The following is a 14,945-nucleotide window of genomic DNA, read 5'->3' as shown; positions in this document are numbered from 1 at the left end:
CCATTCCCCTGGGGGTGGTACGGGGTGGTCCTTGATTTATTCATGCCATAGGTGCGACACAGCCGCTCCATCACCCGACCTTGGAAGCATGCACCTTGATCCGAATGGAGGCGCTCCGGGCAGCCGTACCTTCGGATAAAGTGCTCCACAATGGCCTTAGCCGCCGTGTCGGCAGTCTGGTCCATGGTAGGGACAACCACTGTAAATTTGGTGAAATGGTCGGTCATCACGATGGCATACTGGTACCCACGCACCGACTCCCCTACCAAGACATAGTCCACCATGAGGAGCTCCAGGGGTCTGGTGGTCCGAATGGTCTGCACTGGTGCCCGTTGTTCGCCACTTTTGGTAACAGCACACCTCCTACATGTCTGACACACGTTCTCCACCAGGGTCTGTAAACCCGGGAAGAAGTACTGCCGGCGGACCCATTGCAGGGTCTTCTCTGTACCAAAATGTGCGCCTTCTTCGTGGGCCTCTGTCACCAGACCACGGGCCAACTCTCTGGGGAGAACAACCTGCCACACCTTCCGGAGCTCATGCTCGAGATAAGCCTGGCGGCACAATACCCCTCCTCGTATGGCCAATCGTTCCCACTGACGTACCAGCCTCTTGCCCCACGGGCTAAGCTGCAGTCTCTCCGCGGCGGACGGCCAGTGGTCCCGCTCCTTCCACCCTCGCACACACCGCACCTCCTGGTCTTGCCCTTGTGCCGCAGCCCAATCCGGCAAGGCCTTCTGTAGTAGGATCCCGCGTGTTGCCCTGGGCCCGGTCGGGCTGGGGGTCATCCTGGTAAGGTCAGGGATCTCCTGACCCTCTCTCTCTTCGTCCGTGGGCCCCGTAGGTAGCCCTACCGGGTAGCGGGACAGGGCGTCTGCATTGGTATTCGCCTTACCCGGCCGGTACCGGATCTTAAAGGAGAACTTGGCCAAGCGTGCTACCCAACGCTGCTCCAGGGCGCCCAACTTAGCCGTATGCAGGTGCGACAGGGGATTGTTATCTGTGACCACTTCGAAGTCGGTGGCGGTCAGGTACTCTGCAAACTTCTCGGTGACCGCCCAGACGACTGCCAGCAACTCCAGCTTGAACGAGCTGTAGTTGTCAGGGTTCCGCTCCGACTCTCGGAGACTCCGACTCCCATATGCGATAACTCGCTCCTGGCCCTCCTGCAGCTGGGAGAGTACAGCCCCCAGGCCTTGGTGGCTCCCGTCGGTGTACAATATAAATGGCTTGTCAAAGTCAGCATAAGCCAGCACGGGGGCCTGGGTGAGGGCTTGTTTAAGCCCCGTGAAGGCAACCTCCTGTGCTTGGTCCCACGCCACTGGCCGATTCCGCACATCTGTGGCAACACCTCGCAACAGTCCATGCAGGGGGCCTGCAATCTTGGCAAAGTCTCGAATGAACCGCCGATAGTAGCCTACCAATCCCAGAAATGCCCTCAACTCCGTCACATTGCCCGGGGTCCTCCATTCCTGGACTGCGGCAATCTTATCGGGGGTGGGCCGCACCCCTTCCTCTGAGACTACATGGCCCAGGTATTCCAAGCTGGACTTCAAGAGGTGGCACTTCCGTGGTTTCAATTTGAGGCCGTATTGTTCCAATCGCTGGAGCACTTGTTCCAACCTAAGCAAGTGTTCCTCCAGGGTGGGGGCGAACACTATGATGTCGTCCAAATAGATGAGGATTGCCTCGAAGTTCAAGTCCCCGAGACAGCGCTCCATTAAGCGCTGGAACGTGGCCGGTGCATTGGAGAGCCCGAAGGGCATTCGACAGAAATCAAAAAGCCCCATGGGCGTAACGAATGCCGTCTTCGCCTGATCCTTCTCCGCGACGGGCACCTGCCAGTACCCACTGGCCAGATCCAACGTGGAGAAGAAGCGCGACTTCCCTAAAGCCGCCAGTGACTCTTCAATGCGGGGTACCGGACGGTGCAGCTGTTCAACCTCCGGTAGTCCACGCAGAATCGGATGGTCCCGTCTTTCTTCTTTACCAACACGATGGGGGCAGCCCATGGGCTCTTACTTTCCCTGATGACGCCGTTGGCTAACATTTGTTGGATCATGGTCTTGACCTCCTGGTACAGCTTCGGGGGAATCTGCCGATAGCGCTCCCGAGCGGGCAGACTGTCACCGGTGTTGATCTCGTGCTCTATCTCGGTCGTGTGACCAAAATCTTCCTCGCTGCGGGAGAACGACTTCTGTCGTGCCCACAACATTTGCTTCACCCGGTCCACCTCTGCTGTACCAAGGCCCTCCAGTGATACATCCATCTGGTTCAGGATCACGTCCCCGTTCCACTCCGCGGTGGGTTCCTGTTTTTCCTCAAGGGCGATGGCCAACGTCCAAGGCTCGCATGCGTCCGGCTTCAAGGTAACCCTAGGGCCGGGTTCAATGCCACCCTCAGGGATAGCCTCTAGATGGGCCAGCACCGACCTGCCCGGGATCTTGATTGGTGAGTTTCCCAGGTTGCACACCCGCAGGGGTACGGTACCATTCCGTACAACCGCTACGGTTCTGGCCAGCAGCAACCCGGCCTCCACTTGCCTGAACCAACAAGGTTCTATCACAACTTCCCTTCCTTCCAGCCGCTGCTGCGCACGGACGGGTACTTCCAGGACCACCTCCTGTCTCGCTGGGATCCTCACCCTTTGGTTATGTCGTGTCTTAATCAGGCCGAGGGGGCGCAAGGCTTCCACAGAGGCGGTCTCTTCGTTCCGCTGGACGACCCTCTGGAAAGCTTGCTGCACCGGCTTCTGCACACCCAGATACTTCCAGTACTGGGGGCCCTTATCGTGTACAAGTACTCGATCTAGACTCCGTAGGATGTTCATCCCCAGAATCACCGGCCCATGGTGAAACTCCTCGCCACTCACCACTACGAACCCCTTCTTTCCAAGGGACTGCCCATACACCTCCACCTCAATCCACACGACCCCTGTTACGGGAATGGGAAGGTTGTTTGCGGCCACTAGGGTTACCCAATTCCCGACACTGGTGGTCGTGAGATGGGCATAATCTTCCCTAAATCGCTTCTCGGACATGGTGGACACTTGCGATCCGGTATCCAAAAGGCAACGTTGATCCCTCCCTCCTAACCTCGCCACTACCGTGGGACACTCACCGAATAAGTCCGATGAGTTGACGACGTCTACTTGGGTGCCGCCTTCCCCCGCGGTTTGTCCCGTTACCGCGAGGGACCTTAGTTTAAAGGTCTCCTACGCCCCTCCCGTCCGGAGCGGCGCCCCGGGCAATCCCGAGCGAAATGTCCAGGCTCCTCACATTCCCAACACACCAACTCGCGGGGTCCCCTCGGTCGCACCTCCCCTCCACGACGTCCAGCGGTCTCCGTCTCCTTTTTCCTCCGAGGGTTCTTTTCTTTGGCCCGATCCTCGTTGTCCCAACCCCTCCTTTCGGGATCGGCGTCACGGCTTTCGGCCCGTTCCACCCTCTGCCTTAACTGGGACACTTCGTCCTGGACGAGAAGGAGCGTGGTGGTCAGCTCCTTGATGCATCCCTCCAAGGGACTAACTTCTGGCGCCCGGACCCTATCTATCGGTTGAGTGGGTGGTGTGGACACGGCGCTGGAACTGAGCTCCGCGTTTTCTTCTTTCTTCAGCTCCATCTCCAACACTTCGAAGAAGGTGAGCTCGCCATCCCCATCGACCTTATCCTGGAGGTAGTTCCGCAGGGACCTGCTCCTCAGTCCACCAATCAAAATACCTCTCAATGTGGAATCCGGGTCTCCTGTCATCAGCTCCTCATCTTCCCTCGTTTGGATCTCACCCATGTATTCCTGGATCGCGTTCGCGAACTGAGAAATCGTCTCATCTTCCCTTTGAACCCGCGCGAACACACGCTTTTTCAGCGTGGTGGTGGTGGCCTTCTCCCCATACACGCCCCTCAGGATGGTGAAGACGTCAGCCAGGCTTTTACGAAGCCGCTCGGGGCGTACTCTTACGGTCTTCTGGGCATCGCCAGTCAGGACTTTCAACGCCAAATTCACCTGTACCCGCCTCGGAATCTGGTAGAGGTCGATCGTGGTTTCCAACTGCTCGATCCACTCCGTCAAGGGCATATTCTGCCCGTCGAACTTGTCAAGGTGGTTGAGGGCCGCCCCGATGGGTATCCTGTCCCGAGGCGGATTGCTGGTCGCGTCCTTCACCTCCTCGGGGGACTCGTTACCGTCGTCCTCCGGCTTGTCCACTTCTCGATCCATCTTCTCTAAGGATCCTGCCGACTACGCCAAATGTAAGGATGCTGAAGTGGTATGAAGCCAGCGGCCGTGTAAGTGAATCACTGCTTACCTCCGTCTGCGCACACACTCCGCCCGCTCAGCGTTGATTTCAGAGGACGTGTCTTCGGGACCTCCGCCCGGAACTTGCCGGCTAAAGGGGACAAGAAAAGCTCTCACTGCGGGCCCACTTCCCTCTTTGCCTGGGGAATAAGGGGCACACCGGGGGTGGCTGCGACGTTCACCGATTAGGTGAATGTCATCATCGGCCCATGGGCCTCAGCTACCCAATCGTCACCTATTTGGCACTTGCGCACCGAGGTGGGAGCGAGCCCGCTAGGCCTAGCGGGATCCCGCGACCGGTGCTCAACACGGACAAGGACACACACTCACAAATAATACTCACGCTGGTACTCTTGTCAACTTGCTTGATACGCCACTCCGCTCCTGGGGAAAAGAATGACAGCAGCCTCCCTACAACTAAACAACGGCTAACAACAAACTGAGCCTAACTACTATGAACTGCAACAATTTACTGGGACGATTACTTCACCTAATCACTAACAACAGGTCAAGCAAGCACAAAAGTAATGTGAGTACAATATAAATGGAGAGTACCTTACCATCCGATCCGACGCAGGTTCTGCCACCTCGCCCTAGTGGTGACCAACTCTCAACGGCTCTTCCCCCACCCTGGGAGTGTACCCAAGGCGTGAGGGTCAGCCGACCCTCCGTGCCCAGCCTACAATGTACCCCGCCCGAGCGGCCGCACAGCTCGCTCGCAGAGGTACACAAAAGGACAGGGCCCCGCTTGGTTTGAGAACACCCCGATGGTCTTTCCCTCCTTAGTGGGTACCGTGGGATGACCCGAACGTAATGCCCTGGGTCACCTTATGATCTCCTACCCCCGTGGTTTGCTAGGTGCTCCTATGGCCCGCAGGCCTACGGCCCGTTATGCCCCGGGCCTAATGCCCGCCTGACTGGGTGGCTGATAGGAGTGCGGGCCTAACGCCCAACACCCCACAGTTTAGAATGGCCGGGTCTGGCCTTACAGGCCGCGGGCCGGGTGGAGCCCCGACTGCACGCGGCCTCACAGGCCCAGACGCCCCGATCTAATTGCCCACGAGCCGGAAGGGCCCGGCTAATTGCCCACAGGCCGAGAGGGCCTGACTATGCCCACGGGCCTAACGCCCGATCACCCGGTGGTCTAGGAGGAAGCTGGAGACTCGGCACGAGGCCGCTTACCGGGCCGTAGGGAGAGGCCGCGGTGGGGAGCTTCGTTAGCTCTTTTGCCTCCCACACACCGCGGCACTCTCCTCCGGGACTCCCGGTGGGCTCCTCTTCCGCGGTCGTCCCGACGTCTTCTTCCCGGCCGTCGACAGGCTCTCCGCGCTGGGACGTCTTCTGTCTTCTGCCTCCTGGCCGCTCCGGTCGCCGCCGCCTCTTCTCCTGGACCACCGCCGCCTTCTTTCTTCTGTTCCTTCTTCTTCTTCTTCTGGAGCTCTTCTCTGCTCCGTCCCCGGCGCCGACTGGCCGCTCCCGCTCCGCCGCGTCTGTTATAAGACGCTGGGAGGGGGCGGCGCTATGACGCGGCGAGCCCTGATTGGCTCGTCGCGGCATGCTCTGATTGGCTGACCGGGCGCGAGCCCTGATTGGCTCCCGCCCGGCGCCATCCTCGCCCGCGATTGGAGGAGCTTGAATCCCACCGGATGCAAGCCCCTCCGCACTGAGGACCCGCCGCAACGCCGCCGCTGACCGGGGGAAACGGGGGCCAGCGAATTCCCCCGTCCCCGCGTCCCGCTGCCCTCTCACAGTATTTCCACGGACAGTCCCAGGTTTTAAAGATCTGCACTTAGAAATGTTTGTCCCTGGAATCCTATTTTTAGAACTGTCCAACTGCAAAGTACAATTCCTCTTTTACTGCACATTGGATGCAATTCTCAATATCTATTGGTATTCTCTGTGCTGGGAGAGTTAATTATTGAAAAGGAATAATAATAGAGGAATAATAGAACAGAACCAGCACTCTCCAAACTTGAAACTGTGAAATGAGACCCTCATTCAGCATCAGGTTTTCATGATCATACATAGGTATCTGCGAACACTGTAGCGATTGCATTTGGCAATGATAAAAAGGAGTGGTGGAGGCGTATCAATCGTACGCAATTTCTGCAGGGCGTGTAGCGGGTGTGTCGTGGGCGTCACAAATTGCAAATGCTTTAACAGTACAGGCTGATTAGCTAGAGAGCTACGCAGACTGTGGAAGTACTGATGGCAGCAGCAAAAGTTCCGATGGTCAAGCTAAGAAATGCAAAATCACAGGCAGCTGGTGGTGCTCATAGTGATGCAGAGAATGCTCCTCAGGGCCTAATTCAGACCTGCTGTTCTGCGAAATCGCAGAGCGGGCGATTATCGAATGACTGCACATACGTATGCACCACAATGCACAGGCGTGAGCCCAAACAGCGACAGAATAGTGCAAAAATTTTGATTGCTAGACATACGCGAGGTGATTAACAGGAAGTGGACATTTGTGGGTGGTTACTGGCTGTTTTCTGGGAGTGTCAGGAAAAACGCAGGAGTTCCCAAGCGTTTTCAGGGAGGGTGTGTGACGTCAGCTCCGGCCCGATCAGCCTGTTTGTATCGCACTGTAGGAGTAAGTCCTGGGCTACACACAGACTGCACAGACTGGAAAATCATTCGATGGTGAGTGAGTTGCGACCAGATTTGCAGCTGTCTGCTGACTGGTGAAGTTTTCGCACGACGTACGCATGTATTTGCACACTTGCACAGGGCGGGTTTTCACTCTCTGTGGGTGGTGTCTATCTGATCGTAGCCCCCTGCAAATTTGCAGAGGAGAGATCATGTCTGAATTAAGCCCTTAGTATGCTGCATGGCTAAGTAAATAAATTAGGTTTTTAAATCAACAAAATGATGCTTTTCTTTAGGTATGTATGTTGTCACGTGTATGCTCCTTTTAGCACAGTGTTGTGCATAGCTTATTACTATTGTAAACATGTTACTTTAACATTTTACATGTATGTATTGTGTTTACACCATGACCCTTAATGCCTGCCTAACATAGGGGGTCATTCCGAGTTGTTCGCTCGTTATTTTTTTCTCGCAACGGAGCGAATAGTCGCTAATGCGCATGCGCAATGTCCGCAGTGCGACTGCGCCAAGTAAATTTGCTATGCAGTTAGGAATTTTACTCACGTTTTTTTCTTCGTTCTGGTGATCGTAATGTGATTGACAGGAAGTGGGTGTTTCTGGGCGGAAACTGGCCGTTTTATGGGAGTGTGTGAAAAAACGCTACCGTTTCTGGGAAAAACGCAGGAGTGGCTGGAGAAACGGAGGAGTGTCTGGGCGAACGCTGGGTGTGTTTGTGACGTCAAACCAGGAACGACAAGCACTGAACTGATCGCAGTGGCAGAGTAAGTCTGGAGCTACTCAGAAACTGCTAAGAAGTGTCTATTCGCTATTTTGCTAATCTTTCGTTCGCAATTTTGATAAGCTAAGATTCACTCCCAGTAGGCGGCGGCTTAGCGTGTGCAAAGCTGCTAAATGCAGCTTGCGAGCGAACAACTCGGAATGACCCCCATTATTCTGTCAGAATAGAACAAGACACAAACCATCACAGCTTTGTGCTGACATCGATGTATTAGAGGTGGGGTTTTCTCGTAATTTTGAGTGAATGAGCACAATATTGTGTTTATGCTATGCGTGCAATGGGAGCGAGCTAGATTTGCGATGGGATTGTATACTCTCAGATGAGATTGTGGGTTTGGCTAGAGGTCTTTGCAGATTTGGGGTCGCAAGCAGTGTGTGTTCAGACACAATTGCTGACCGTGCTAAATTAAGCCCTGTATCCAGTCTTAATCCGACGTTTCAGTCTCCTCAGAAAAAAAATGGGTAAATGTCACAGTTTCAAGTTTAGAGAGTGCCGGTTCTGTGACTGGGTAAAACCCTTTTAGCAGGAATAATATGATGATATTTTAGGGATGTTAGATGCCATATAAGGCTTTATACAAAGTTACTCATTCAAGGGGAGCTGTATCAAACCTTTGAGAGAGATAAAGTGGTGAAGTTTCCCATATGAACCAATCAGTTTCTACATATAATTTATCTAGCACAGTCTATGATATGACAGTTACACCTAATTGGTTGCTAGGGTAACTTCTCATCTTTGTAGAATGTTTGATACATCTCCTCCTCAGTGTTCACACAAGCTGTCCGCAGATTTGTCTGCATTGCGAACTCGAACATAAATGCAGATTATCGCCTGTGTTCCGGGTTAGCGGCACTTATGCGGCCGTACCGCCACTATGTGACAGTAGCTGTCATCACTGTCAGTGCACATTTGCCCAGCCCAGTCCCTGGTTCCCGTGGTTCAGTGGTTCTACAGTAAATAGTCAATAGCTTGACCCCATATAGTTGACATGCAAAAGGTCAACAGGGTAAAAATGTTGACTGTGTCTAAGGTCAACAGGTACAATAGGTCGATAGGATTAAAAGTCGACATGCAAATAGTCGACACAACATAGTAACATACAGTAGTTTTTGAGGTTGAAAAAAAAGACAATTTGTCCATCGAGTTCAACCTATTTGTGGTCTCCTATGCTGTATTATTTTTAGGACTAATTTAGTCTGTTGCTAATGTCGGCCGTTGTGTTTATTCCTCTTATTTATTTATTTTTATTAACTATAGTGCGCGACTACGCACCATAACCCTGTATATCCTTATCCAATAGGAACTTGACCGAGTCCACCATTACTACTCTCTCAGGCAGGGAATTCCAAACACGTATTGTCCTTACTGTGACAAAACCTTTACATCTCTGTGTGCGAAATCTCCTCTCCTCTAACCTAAGCGGGTGTCCATGTATCCTCTGGGATGATCTTACAAAAAACAGATCCCCCGCAAGCTCTGTGTACTGTCCCCTTATATATTTGTAAATGTTGATCATGTCCCCTCTTAGTCTCCTCTTTTCCAGTGTAAACATGCCAAGCCTTGGAAGCCTTTCCTCGTAATCCAGTGTCTCCATCCCCTTAATTAGTCTGGTCGCCCGCCTCTGAGCCTTTTCTAGTTCCAGGATATCCTTTTTGTAGTATGGTGCCCAAAATTGTGAACAGTATTCAAGATGTGGCCTCACTAGTGATTTATATAATGGGAGTATAACACTCTCATCCCTTGCGTCAATTCCCCGCTTTATACATGCTAATACCTTGTTAGCCTTCTTTGCTGCAATCTTACTTTGGGTACTGCTGCTTAGCTTGCAATCTATGTGAACACCTAAGTCTTTTTCCAGTACAGAATCCCCTAATTTTACCCCATTTAGTATGTAGGTGTTATTTTTGTTCTTGCTACCACAAGTTGTTTTAGTTTTTGGGGTGTCATTTTGTTTCATCATTTGTACCCCAGTTAGTGTATTGTGTACACACAACACGCTTTGGGCAAGGTGGCTCGCTCTGCTACCGCTGCACTCACCACAGGTTACTGTTCCCAATCGTAGTCCACATGGATGGTAAATGAAGCAAAAGTTGAAAAAACAAAAACAAAACTTGTGTCGACCATATGTGTGTCAACCATTGTTGTGTCAACCTTTTGTACTTGTCTATCATAGACACAGTCTAATTTTTACCTGTCGACATTTTGAAAATGGCAACCTTTTGCTTAGGTCGGCCATATTGGGTCCATCTATTGACTGTCAAACTAGACACTGTCTATCCAGTATACCAAAAAACAGACAAGAAAGTAATAACTTGCGCCTCTTTAGCAGCTTTGTACTGAAACCCCTTGGAGACACCACTTCCAAAAATGCATATATATTATCAAAAAAATTGGAGTAGTACACAAGCGCTTCTAGTTCTATAGAATTTCTTTACACGATACACTCTTAGTATCCGGTATTCTCAGTTTTCTGTGTAGTTCGCACCTCCAAACTGACCTCCTTGCAGGTGCTTGTACACATATAAAGGTATCTTTTTCCCAAATCTTCCTTTCTTATGATCCCTCTTAGTAAGACGCTCACCTCATATAGGAACCCTATATGCTCTAAAAGGTTTCTTTACGGTCTTCATACATCACATCACAATCTGAAGGCACCCTCTCCCTTGTTATAGCGCTCACCTTAAGGTAGATCCCTATGTTCCTTGAAAGGTTTCTTTTGCCGTCAGCGTCCACTGGATGTGTAATGGAAAGGAGCCACTTTTTTCAATCCTAAGCACTCAAGTATGATACCGTACGTCCACAGTAGTAAAAAAATGTAGTTTTAATTATGATATTACTGTCCTGTACATATCTATGCATGATATTTTACATGTTTAAACATGAATTAGTACATGTAAATAAAGAAAAAAACAAACTTTTGCATTAATACCAATTAATGCAAAAGTTTGTTTTTTTCTTTATTTACATGTACTAATTCATGTTTAAACATGTAAAATATCATGCATAGATATGTACAGGACAGTAATATCATTTCTGAACATCAGAAACATGTTTATAACGGATGCCCAAAATGGATGCATCTGATTGGTTATGATATTGGGAGGTAATCTCAGTTAGGTTTAAAAGGCCGACTGGGTAGGTCCTCAAATATGCCCTGAGGAAGGATTTTTCCGAAACGCGTTGGCTTTTAATTCATTTTTACCCCGGTCTAAGGGTTGTTTTCTCCTCCATCAGTTAAATTCTCCAATTAGGAACCCAGGCAGTAAGTGCCATCAAAAAACCTTTTTTGGTGAAATTATCACCATCGGTTCCGAAGGGAGTAGAGAGGGACAAACCCAGACGGCCTTATGTGGGTATATGTATGTTTTTTAATTGCATGACATTTTTTCTTTTAATTAAAACTACATTTTTTTACTACTGTGGACGTACGGTATCATACTTGAGTGCTTAGGATTGAAAAAAGTGGCTCCTTTCCATTACACATCCAGTGGACGCTGACGGCAAAAGAAACCTTTCAAGGAACATAGGGATCTACCTTAAGGTGAGCGCTATAACAAGGGAGAGGGTGCCTTCAGATTGTGATGTGATGTATGAAGACCGTAAAGAAACCTTTTAGAGCATATAGGGTTCCTATATGAGGTGAGCGTCTTACTAAGAGGGATCATAAGAAAGGAAGATTTGGGAAAAAGATACCTTTATATGTGTACAAGCACCTGCAAGGAGGTCAGTTTGGAGGTGCGAACTACACAGAAAACTGAGAATACCGGATACTAAGAGTGTATCGTGTAAAGAAATTCTATAGAACTAGAAGCGCTTGTGTACTACTCCAATTTTTTTGATAATACTGTCTATCCAGTGTCTGGAACCCATGCAAACGATCCATCTGAAGTCAAGGAGTATGCGCAACTGTTGTGTATATAGCCCACAGTTTCGTCTGCACACTCTAAGAATGCATAACCACTCTGAGTTGCCCATAGTTGCATAAGCAGTGTTACGGAGCCTGCACAGTGCTAAAACCCGCCAGAACAATCCAGAAAATAGACATGGATAAGATTGTGAATCAGCCCCAAATTGCTTTTAAAAAAGTAACAAAATTGTTAAGTGACTTATAATATATGTACTTATGTAAATGAGTTGTATGTTTTTCTTTTATTGTAAAGAACTGTATATTGGAGGCAACAAATGCCAGTAACACCGATACACAGCACAGAGATACGTGTTTCTTATACCACTTTTACATCAAAAACCCAGGTTCAACCCAGGTTTCCAGACACAGTTCCAAACTGGGTCAGACCAGGGTCAGACCCTGCTTACACTGCACATTGGGCCTGGGTTATTCACAGACCCTCCCTTGAGGCGGACCTCTGCATACACAGCCAATCAATAGCTTTTAATCATAACCCGGGTCGAGCTGTTTACACTGCATCATTACCTGGGTCCAATCCTGGTAGTTTATACCAATTTCACACCACCCAAATAACCTGGTATATTGCCGAGTCAACACGGGTCGCTGTGCAATGTGAAAGGGGTCAGTGACGAATTCCTGGTTTGCCTGACCCGGTAATTCAACCCGGGAATAAAGAAGGGTTATTCCCGGGTTGAATACCAGGTCAGGTGCAGTGTGAACACCTCACAGCATAGGCAGAGGAGGCGCAGAGATGATCTCATCTCTTAGCGCCGCCCCCGATGCTGGCTGTGTCCATGCCCCCCGATGGCAACCGACCCGGGTTGGGAAGCCAATGTGAAAGGAACCAATGCAAGGTCCAATCCAGGAAGGACCCATTTCCAATCCCAGGTGGGACCCAGCATTGCGATCTGAAAGCGGTATAACAAGGTCTGATTCCCTGGTCACTCGACCTGGGTTATTTTTTAAGGACCATTTTACACCAAGTTGTGACCTGGGTATACCCAGCAATAACCCGGGTCAAAAGATCTAGGATTAACTTTATTCCTGTGTAATATTCAACTATTCCTAATGAACACTGAGGTGATGACATCAGAACTCATTAATTATAAGCAATGAGATCTAAACTGATTTACACCCCTTTCACGCCGCCAATTCCGGATCTCACCCGGGAATTGGAAACGGGTCCTTCCCAGGTGGAATCCGGCATTGGACCCTACAGCAGGCATCCCTGACTGGAAATATGCCGGGCGGGTTGCCATAGCGGCGGGGGGCGGAGGTGGCAGCGGGGGCGGAGGACTCATCTCTGTGCCACCTCTACCTATTGTAGTGATCGGGTCCCGGGTGGCATCGACCCAGGAGCCCATTTACACTGCCGCTGACCCGGTATTCAACCTGGGAATAACACTGCTTTATTACCGGGTTGAATTACAGGGTCAGGCGACCCGGGATTTCGACCATTGCCCTTTCACACCACACACCGACCCGTGTTGACCCAGCAATATGCTGGGTCGATACCGGGTTATTTGTGCGGTGTGAAAGGGGTATAATAAATACAGATATTATTCATAGGCGTTTCAGCATTTGTTTTCATAACATGTATGTTCTGTGTATCATAGAATATAATATTCTGTGATTATTTAAAGTGATGTTAGTGGAAATTGCATTAATTAAATCAATGTATCCTTAGGTCTTCTGCTTCTCCTAATTATTGGTTTTTGTCCCCCCGAAAGCTCTGCTGTTGGACATCCTGACAGTGGCTGGACTACAGAAGCTGGTCAGACGGCGTGGTCCATATGAGGTCACGCCTGGTATCTTGGACTACCTTCTCCTTGACATCTACGCCTTCCCAGCAGCACATGCCAGTCGGGCCACCATGGTTTCCAAGTTCTTCCTCAACCACTTGGTGCTTGCCATCCCCTTGCGCATTTTATTGGTCTTGTGGGCCTTCTGTGTTGGAATATCTCGTATTATGATTGGCCGGCACCACATCACTGATGTCATTGGAGGATTTGTGATTGGCTACCTGGAGTTTAACTTTGTAGAGATTGTTTGGCTCTCATCTAACACATGTCAGATGTTATCTTCTTTGTGGTGAGCGCCTCCATTGAGGAGAAACATAGAACTTATTCACAAATACGACTTAAGAGTAGATATGGGATGAACCTTAATACCCAATTCATTGGTCTATGGTCAATGGTAAATATAAAGCTGGACATTATTTTACTTCTTTTTTTTCTGTGCTATAAATGGAGACTATTTCAATTGACTTTTACATGTACTGTCTTAATTAGTCTGTGGGAATTGTCATTTAAAGTAAAATAATATTTGCTTGGGGAACCCAGTTCTAATTCTATATGAACCATGTTTTATAATAAAGGATCAGTTCAACTTTTATACGACTCCCTCGTTGTCAGAGAAGGTCCAGCCATGAAACCCAATGTTTCAAAATACCCTACGTACCCTTTTTGATCATTAAAAAATGGTGACCATGGTGACAAGAGATGGCGTCATTGGGAGGTAAGTCTATCTGCTCTGGAAATTTTCTGCTCCATGGAAACTGTCAGGTTTCTGGGAAGCTCCGTCCAGTTTCAGGCTGGGGCATGAAGGGCCCACCGGGGAAATGGAATAGTATGGACCCATGCTTAAGTATTGTGATCATCCACCAGAGTCGGTGTGGTCAACCATCACAGATGCTTGGCTAACAATTAGGCAAATCTTGGTGTCGTTTTAGTAGAAGTAAACCAAGAAACCATGTTTATCAGTGGTCTTGCTTCACTAGGTAACTGGCCCTCTAATAGTGTAACCATGTAAACTGGTGATTTTCCCTGTTCCATCTTTGCAAGGGGAATCGCCCTGGTCTGTATGCTTGGTTATCATTATAAGGGTGCACAAGTGCCAGCCTATACTCTATGCAAATTATACATCAGGAAAAAGGTTTATTTACTTTTCCATCAAACTCTGCATAGCCTGTAGTTTGCATCAACATGCCCGCACTGAACTTTTGGTATGTATATATATATATATATATATATATATATATATATCTCTGCTCCGAGGGGGCTGTTTACAGTCCTGGCCAGCCGCAGGGTCCGTGGATGAGGAGAGGGAAACAATAAGAACTGGGCATGGGAAAGCCCCTGTAAAACAATGTTAAAGTGACTCGGCTGCAGGAGCTGGGGAGATACATGTTTGGTCTCGGTGCCAGCCATGCCGCTTCCCACCCTTGCAGCATTATTATTATTATTATTATTATTATTATTATTATTATCTTTTATTGATTTGGCACCACAAAGTGACTATAGTGCTATAAATGGAAGTTTTGAATAAAACACACCAATAATGCATAATCTATCAACC

At 49.4% G+C, this 14,945-nt stretch overlaps 1 protein-coding gene across 2 annotated transcripts in view; it reads left to right on the top strand.

The window, feature by feature from the left end:
* PLPP7 (phospholipid phosphatase 7 (inactive)) overlaps positions 1 to 13,980 on the top strand; it is a 56,172-nt gene extending 42,192 nt beyond the window's left edge. The window contains exon 2 of one of the 2 annotated variants that reach the window (XM_063936795.1): positions 13,319 to 13,980. In XM_063936795.1, coding sequence (XP_063792865.1) covers positions 13,319 to 13,683 — 365 coding nt within the window. In that variant the 3' untranslated portion in view covers positions 13,684 to 13,980. Of the gene's footprint in view, positions 1 to 13,275 lie in introns of both variants that reach the window. The other variant, XM_063936796.1, reaches the window with a different exon arrangement.
* The last annotated feature ends 965 nt before the right edge of the window (positions 13,981 to 14,945 follow it).

Source organism: Pseudophryne corroboree, chromosome 8 (assembly GCF_028390025.1).
Source record: "Pseudophryne corroboree isolate aPseCor3 chromosome 8, aPseCor3.hap2, whole genome shotgun sequence".
Lineage (NCBI taxonomy): Eukaryota > Metazoa > Chordata > Amphibia > Anura > Myobatrachidae > Pseudophryne > Pseudophryne corroboree.
The sequence above is the reverse complement of the archived record's forward strand: the minus strand, read 5'-3'. Positions and strand labels throughout refer to the sequence as shown.